Raw genomic sequence first — 9,155 nt, 5'->3', positions numbered from 1 at the left:
GGCAATCCCCGCTCTCTGATGATAGGCCAGCTCGACTCTTCCTCTGCACAGGTGAGGCTGTACTGACGGGCACAGGTGAGGCTGGGCTGAGGGGCACTGATAAAGTTGCTGTTAATATTTATTTTTGTAACTTAATTCTGCATAAAACATTTAAGTGTCATTTCATGAGATAATTTATGAGAGTGTGTTTAGGGGAGGGGCATGGTTGGGGTTGGGTGGGGCAACTGGTGGCAAGTAACTCTTAAGGCCTGGCTACTATTTTGAGCCCTGACATATACATTTTACTTTCTTTTGATCAGCTAGTCGGAGGGATTCCCCCAACCACACTTTTGAGGTGGCTGGTAGAATCCACACGCAGCCTTATTGTGTTCTGACAGCAGGGACTCCTCCACTGTTAGAATACACAGCTGATTGGCTGCATGCACTGAAAATTAAATTTTTCCAACAGTCCTGTTCGAGAGGCGTTGATCACTAGGTCGACTCATCTCAAGCAGGAACAGCCATAGGTGGTCAAAATTCAGTCTATTCAGCAGAGATCATCCATCAATGGACAGCTTAAAGGATTAATGGACTACACTCCCCTCGGCTACAGCGATGCGGCATCCCAGAGCTCTTCACCTGGCTGCTGACATCTTTGGGCTTCCAGGTCTCGATCGCTGTACGCTTTCATTGGTCAGGCGAGGATGACTTCACTACCTCGCATGCGCAGGAGTTCAGTCAGATTCGGCATTGCCGAATTTTTACAGTGAGCTGTACATGCGTGGTTTGCTGTACAAGGGCAGACAAGCAGGTAGGTAACTTTAATGCAGAAGAGACAAAGCATGTCTCTTTATTAAAATTCCTGCCTGTTCGCCCTTTTTTTATTTTAGCCTTAAAGTTCCACTTTAAGACACCAGCGCCCAGTGCACCTGGTAAATGTCTGCGATGAAGCTGGTATTAGACAAAAAGACAGAACTGATCAGAGCTCTGTGTCTAGCGGTGTCTTAATTGCAGTGATCGCAAATGTAAACACAGCTCATCCTTCACCCTCTCCTGCTGATCCTCTTATTCCTCCACACACTTCTCCTGCCTTGTCCTGGAAGTCAAAGTACTCCCAATGACTACCAGTAAAAGGTGGGGTACACCAACCACCACTAAGCACAGCACATTGGCCACCATTGTTAGAACGAAAACGCCACTATTCTCCAGTGTTATGGGACACTCACCACTGATCACCAAGCACCACCATACGGGGGCACTAAACACAGACCACTGAAATCCGCAAGCCATTCCACATTACTTAGTATTTACCCCTGCACTCAGGCTTTTTAGGGCCTCTAGAGATGCAATACATATTTTTTTTTTTTTTCAATCTGTCTATAGACCCAGATCTGGCACTATGTGTATTTATGTATTGTTCTTTAAATGGAGAGTGGTAATGCCCTCTCTGACATACAATGTTGATATCCCAGGAGGGATTACTATCCTCCATTCATAGAAAAGATGCGGTGTGCGATCGAGTGCAGCGTCGCTGGGGGGGGGCAACTGCAAGAAGCAGTAAAATTCCTGGAAAGAAAAATCTGGGCGGGATGTAAGAAGATGATAACACTGGATCCACTAGACTTTTTAATATGGTATCATAGCACAAGAACACCACCAAAGGTAAGGGGGGTGGAGGGAGAAAGCATATTTGCTTGGGAGGTAGGGCTGGGGAAAAAATCGATCTAAATGTTAAATTGAGTTGAGAGGTCAAATCGATTCAAAATTTAAGCAAATCTTTTTTTTTTTTCACCGCACCGGTCCTGAGGAGCTGCGAGCAGGAGTTTTTAGGTGAGGCCGCGGCTTCGGCCTAGTCCGCGAGGCCGGATGCCGTGGACTAGGCCAAAGCCGTGGCCTCGCCTAAAAACTCCTGCCCACAGCCCCTCAGGACCGGCGTGGTGTCCAAAAAAAACAAAAACGCGAATCAAGTTTTTTTTTGTTAAAAATCGCAGATTTTTTTTTTTTTTTTTTTTTGAGAAAATCACCCAGCTCTATTGGGAGGGTGGAAGTCTTAATGAACTGATACTTGATACATTTCCAACTTCTTCAAACATCTTCTCTACCTGTAAAACATGGGTAGAGAAATTCACAGGAGAGATACCTGTACAAGACTCTTTATGAATTCCAGGGTATATGTGCATGATAGGAGTTGCAGTTCCACAGGCTGCTAAGGCTGATCTACAATTACTTAGAGACTGCATTGTTGTATAACAGGGAAGCTGGCCTAATTCCAGTGTGCCAACCACACCCAGACTCGGTCAGAAGGCTGATGATAACTCATTGCTGAGCTAATTCTCTATTCTGCGTTTGTCACTGAAGTTGTGTTGCACACATTCGGGTGGTGTGATTTCCTCCTGGTAGATTCATTGTAAATAAAAAGAATCCACACGTGACTTAAAGCAGGTCTATAAACAATATTTTAAAAGTATTTGAGAGAATAGGAACCCCTATTGTATGTATTTATTTTTTTAATTAGATCTGTCTGTCTGTCTGTCTATCTATCTATTCAATATTGAGCTGGCCCAATCTTTGCAGCTATAACAGCTTCAACTCTTCTGGGAAGGCTGTACACAAGGTTTAGGAGTGTGTCTATGGGAATGTCTGACCATTCTTCCTGAAGCGCATTTGTGTGGTTAGGCACGGATGTTGGAGAGAAGACCTGGCTTGCAGTCTGCACTCTAATTCATCTCTAAGGTGTTCTTTCGGGATGGGGTCAGGACTCTGTGCAGGCCAGTCAAGTATTTCCACCCTAAACTCACTCGTCCATATCTTTATGGACCTTGCTTTGTGCACTGGTGCGCAGTCATGTTGGAACAGGAAGGAGCCATCCCCAAACTGTTCCCACAAAGTTGGGAGCATGAAATTGTCCAAAATGTCTTGTTATGCTGATGCCTGAAGATTTTTCTGTGTAGGAACTTGACTGGCCTGCACACAGTCCTGACTTCAACCGGATAGAACATCTTTGGGATGAATTTGAGCGGAGACTGCGAGCCAGGCCTTCTCTCAAACATCAGTGTCACTTCTACGACAGAATGGTCAAACATTCTCATAGACAAACTCCTAAATATATATATGACAACACTGAAGAAATTATACTTTGCTACAATGTAAAGTAGTGAGTGTACAGCTTGTATAACAGTGTAAATTTGCAGTCCCCTCAAAATAACTCAACACACAGCCATTAATGTCTAAACCGCTGGCAACAAAAGTGAGTATACCCCTTAGTGAAAATGTCCAAATTGGGCCCAAAGTGTCAATATTTTGTGTGGCCACCATTATTTTCCAGCACTGCCTTAACCCTCTTGGGCATGGAGTTCACCAGAGCTTCACAGGTTGCCACTGGAGTCCTCTTCCACTCCTTCATGACCACATCACGGAGCTGGTGGAGACCTTGCGCTCCTCCACCTTCCGTTTGAGGATGCCCCACATATGCTCAATAGGGTTTAGGTCTGGAGACATGCTTGGCCAGTCCATCACCTTTACCCTCAGCTTCTTTAGCAAGGCAGTGGTCATCTTGGAGGTGTGTTTGGGGTCATTATCATGTTGGAATACTGCCCTGCAGCCCATTCTCCGAAGGAAGGGGATCATGCTCTGCTTCTGTATGTCACAGTACATGTTGGCATTCATGGTTCCCTCAATGAACTGTAGCTCCCCAGTGCCGGCAGCACTCATGCAGCCCCAGACCATGACACTCCTACCACCATGCTTGATTGTAGGCAAGACACACTTGTCTTTGTACTACTCACCTGGTTGACGCCACACACGCTTGGGACCATCTGAACCAAATAAGTTTATCTTGGTCTAATCAGACCACAGGACATGGTTCCAGTACTCCATGTCCTTAGTCTGCTTGTCTTCAGCAAACTGTGGACTTTCTTGTGCATCATCTTTAGAAGAGGCTTCCTTCTGGGACGACAGCCATGCAGACCAGTTTGATGCAGTGTGTTGCATATGGTCTGAGCACTGACATGCTGACTCCCCACACCTTCAACTTCTGCAGCAGTGCTGGCAGCACTCATACATCTATTTTCCAAAGACAATATCTGGATATGATGCTGAGCACATGCACTCAATTCCTTTGGTCGACCATGGCGGGGCCTGTTCTGAGTGGAATCTCTCCTGTTAAACCACTGTATGGTCTTGGCCACCGTGCTGCAGCTCAGTTTCAGGGCCTTGGGATCTTCTTATAGCCTAGGCCATCTTTATGTAGAGCAACAGTTCTTTTTTTCAGATCCTCAGAGACTTCTTTGGCATGAGCTGCCATGTTGAACTTTGAGTGACCAGTATGAGAAAGTGAGAGATTGATAACACCAAATTTAACACACCTGCTCCCCTTTCACACCTGAGACCTTTTAACACTAACAAGTCACATGACACTGGGGAGGGAAAATGGCTAGTTGGGCCCAATTTGGACTTTTTCACTTAGGGGTGTACTCACTTTTGTTGCCAGTGGTTTAGACATTAATGGCTGTGTGTTGAGTTATTTTGAGGGGACAGCAAATTTACACTGTTATACAGGCTGTACACTCACTACTTTACATTGTAGCAAAGTGTCATTTCTACAGTGTTGTCGCATGAAAAGATATATAATAAAATATTTCCAAAAATGTGAGGGGTGTACTCACTTTTGTGAAATACTGTATATATGTTTTCACACAGAGGTAACACCCCTCACATTTTTGTAAATATGTATATGTGACAACACTGAAGAAATGACGCTGCTACAATGTGAAGTACAGCTTGTATAGCAGTGTAAATTTGCTGTCCCCTCAAAATAACTCAACACGCAGCCATTAATGTCTAAACCACTGGCAACAAAAGCGAGTACATCCCTAAGTGAAAATGTCCAAATTGGGCACAATGAGGATCTGAAAAAAAGAATTGTTGCTCTACATACAGACCATGAAACTGAGCGGCAGGACAGTGGCCAAGACCATACAGCAGTGTAACAGGACGGGTTCCACTCAGAACAGGCCTCGCCATGGTCAACCAAAGAAGTTGAGTGCACGTGCTCAGCGTCATGTACAGAGGTTGTCTTTGGGAACTAGACGTATAAGTGTTGCCAGCATTGCTACAGAGATTGAAGGGGGGGGGGTCAGCCTGTCATTTCCAAGACCATACGCCACACACTGCATCAAATTGGTCTGCATGGCTGTCATCCCAGAAGGAAGTCTTTTCTAAAGATGATGCACAAGAAAGCCCACAAACGGTTTGCTGAAGACAAGCAGACTAAGGACATGAATTACTGGAACCATGTCCTGTGGTCTGATGAGACCAAGATAAACTCATTTGGTTCAGATCGTGTCAAGCGTGTGTGGAGGCAACCAGGTGAGGAGTACAAAGACAAGTGTGTCTTGCCTACAGTCAAGCATGGTGGTGGGAGTGTCATGGTCTGGGGCTGCATGAGTGCTTCCGGCACTGAGGAGCTACAGTTCATTGAGGGAACCATGAATGCCAACATGTACTGTGATATACTTAAGCAGAGCACGATCCCCTCCCTTCGGAGACTGGGCCGCAGAGCACTATGCCAACATAACGACCCCAAACACACCTCCAAGACTACTGCTGCCTTGCTAAAGAAGCTGAGGGTAAAGGTGATGGACCGGCCAAGCATGTCTCCAGACCTAGACTTTGGGCCCAATTTGGACATTTTCATTTAGGGGTGTACTCACTTTTGTTGCCAACAGTTTAGACATGAATGGCTGTGCGTTGAGTTATTTTGAGGGGACAGCAATATTATACTGCTATACAAGCTGTACACTCACTACTTTACATTGTAGCAAAGTGTCATTTCTTCAGTGTTGTCACATGAAAAGATATAATAAAATATTTAGAAAAATGTGAGGGGTGTACTCACTTTTGTATGTATGTATGTGTGTATGTATATGTGTATATATATATATATATATATATATATATATATATATATATATATATATATAATATTATATTCTCCCCATCGTCTGCTCTTACGACACAACAGGAAGTGAGAGCAAATCCCCCTCTTAACTGTGAGCAGAAGAGGTGTCTTTATCGGATGATTTCTGGTTGCCTCCCGTTCTATTTATAACTGTAAAATGTTGGATTTCTCCTCACGCTGTCCAAGAGACAGCAGTCACTAGGATGAACACAGATTGTGACTTTCCCCAGTAGGGACGCAGCAAAATAATGAGAGGTGTTCTGTCCCTTCCCTACTCTAACTAGAGCAGTTGTGGACAGAGATACACTTTTAGAGGCATATTTGCAAATGTTTTCTTACAACTTTTACCCAGGATTCAGACGTTTTCCCCATTGAATTTATTTAGAATATGTTAACTAGTGATGTATCAATACCATTTTTTTTTTTTTTTTTTTTTTTTTTGCGCTACCAAATACCAATACCTACTGCAACTTTTTTGTTTACACTTCAGCTGTCAGCAATGGTACAAAGTAGGGGTGCACCGAATGGGTTTTTTTGATGCCAAAACCGATACCGAAAATGAAAAATACACTAGGCCGAAAATGACCGATATCGAAAATGACTGTTTTTAAAAAAAATTTTTATACAGGAGATGGTAAGAGACTAGGGACATGGTACAGGAGATGGTCATAGACTGGGGACATGGTACAGGAGATGGTCATAGACTGGGGACATGGTACAGGAGATGGTCAGAGACTGGGGACATGGTACAGGAGATGGTCAGAGACTGGGGACATGGTACAGGAGATGGTCAGAGACTGGGGACATGGTACAGGAGATGGTCAGAGACTGGGGACATGGTACAGGAGATGGTCAGAGACTGGGGACATGGTACAGGAGATGGTCAGAGACTGGGGACATGGTACAGGAGATGGTCAGAGACTGGGGACATGGTACAGGAGATCAATGCAGCCTCACCAGGTTCCTTTAAATGCAGCCTACCAGTGCCTGTCATTTGCAGCCTGCCTGTGCCTCACCAGTGCCCAGCAGCCTACCAGTGCCCATCATGCAGCCTGCCTTAGTATGTCAGACAGGATCAGGACAGGGCAGTGTTAGTAAGGCAAAGCCAAGAACAGTGCTCTATCTCTTGATGTGTGTGTGTTGAGTGCGCTACTCTATTTGCAATACACCACTCCGTTTAACATTGTGTATCCCCAAACATTTCTAAGCACATAACATATGCCTTAATTAATTAATATTAAATAATATTTCCATAGACATCAGTATATAGAACAACGTGCCGCAAAATTCACATTACTCCAGCATACGGAAAAGACCCCACATTCATGTGTATATGAATTTAAACATGTGAATTTCACAAAAGGTATGAAAATATATAAAAAAAAAACACAAAAGATTATCACATAAAATTAAAAATTATATAGTGTCCGAAACTCCATGTGCAATGTGCAATAAATTCAAAGGTTAATGTGCAGCCTTCCTTCACAACATTCACAACATTTGTCATCCATGATTCATTATGACATAATCACCACTTCCGTGACAAACCACCACCATATGGATTAGCAACTCACCAGATGTTTAATGAACAATGCGCCTTCGGTTCATTAATAGGGATAACCACTCCACCTGGTTCATATATGTGCTGTCCGCAATGCGCTACACATGAGCTTTAGTTTTCCTCATAGAAAATATATGGACAACAATCATTGCACAATATGTTTAAAAAGCTGTTTATTTTAGCCAAATAGAAGAATATAAACTCACATTTAAAAGTGCCCTCGAGCCGGCACTAAGCTGTTCCAGTTATGGATGGGTGTAAATGGTAGCGTGGTTACCGGTGTGCGATATAAACTTCGTCCGCACTCGGCTTGCGCTTCACCCCTCGCTCTCGTCCGTACCGGACGTAACGTGATCACGTGACCAAAAATCTCCCAGCAGCCTCTACGCGTTTCGCATCATAGTGTGCGTCATGATTATGTCATGATGAATCACGGATGACAAATGTTGTGAACTTGAAGGAAGGCTGCACATTAACCTTTGAATTTATTGCACATTGCACTTTGCCCATGGACTTTCAGACACTATATAATTTTTAATTTTATGTGATAATCTTTTGTGGTTTTTTAATATATTTTCATACTTTTGTGAAATTCACATGTTTAAATTCATATACACATGAATGTGGGGTCTTTTCCGTATGCTGGAGTATTGTGAATTTTGCGGCACATTGTTCTATATACTGATGTCTATGGAAATATTATTTAATATTAATTAAGGCATATGTTATGTGCTTAGAAATGTTTGGGGATACACAATGTTAAACGGAGTGGTGTATTGCAAATAGAGTAGCGCTCTCAACACACACATCAATCATTTTTTCACCGAATGTTTTTTTTTTTTTAATGCAGCAACTTAAATTTTAAGGGGAATATTTATTGTTTGGTACACAATTTTTTGCGCCGGTGACACATATACGTTTAGTGCTCTATCTATGGAGGAAAGCTGTCGGCACACCGCATTAAGGAGCTGCTTGTCGGTATGATCAGCGGGAGGAGTATTATCAGTGTGCAGCACCGCGGGGGTTAAGAGTGCAGGACTTGTTGTTTGACATGCTGTTAGAAACCGTGAGCCCGCTCCGAGCCCTGCACTCTTAACCCCCGCGGTGCTGCACACTGATAATGCTCCTCCCGCTGATCATACCGACAAGCAGCTCCTTAATGCGGTGTGCCGACAGCTTTCCTCCATATAAGGAAATATGAAGCTGTCTGAGGTGTTATGTAAAAACTGTGGGAGAGGAAACAGGTAGAGTTTTTTTATTAGGCTTCTTATGAGCTGGATTTTAAGCAATCTTTGTAACTTGTGATTTAGTTGAACTGTAAAATACTTAAAATTATCAATTGTTCTTTTCAGGTTCTAAGGCATGAAGAATTTGAAGAAGGTTGCAAAGCTACTTGTAATGGGTACAGCATGCTAACAGCACCCCCCCAATAATGTAAAGGATAAGAAGAACCACAGAAAGGAAAGAAAATGTCATGGAAGATCATTGTATTAATCAATAGTTACATTGGGAGTCGTAATAAATAATTAACCTAAATTCAAAGTATATGGTAGACTATTAGGTATTGCCTGAAGTTGTGATATTGTGCAAAGTGCAATAATAAATTATAGCAACCAGATTTAATTTTGAGAAAAAGGCATTTATAGCTAAACTGCC

The 9,155-nt window shown here is 43.1% G+C and overlaps 1 protein-coding gene across 2 annotated transcripts in view; it reads left to right on the top strand.

Annotated features, from left to right (window-relative positions):
* Positions 1 to 9,155, top strand: part of GLOD4 (glyoxalase domain containing 4) — a 46,740-nt gene that overhangs the window by 1,806 nt on the left and 35,779 nt on the right. Inside the window, exon 2 of one of the 2 annotated variants that reach the window (XM_073615134.1) lies at positions 8,852 to 8,901. In XM_073615134.1, the coding sequence (XP_073471235.1) occupies positions 8,852 to 8,901 (50 nt within the window). Of the gene's footprint in view, positions 1 to 8,851; positions 8,902 to 9,035; positions 9,061 to 9,155 lie in introns of those variants that run through there. The other variant, XM_073615135.1, reaches the window with a different exon arrangement.

This window comes from Aquarana catesbeiana, linkage group LG02, assembly GCF_042186555.1.
Source record: "Aquarana catesbeiana isolate 2022-GZ linkage group LG02, ASM4218655v1, whole genome shotgun sequence".
Lineage (NCBI taxonomy): Eukaryota > Metazoa > Chordata > Amphibia > Anura > Ranidae > Aquarana > Aquarana catesbeiana.
This window is presented reverse-complemented; position numbering and strand designations above follow the sequence as displayed.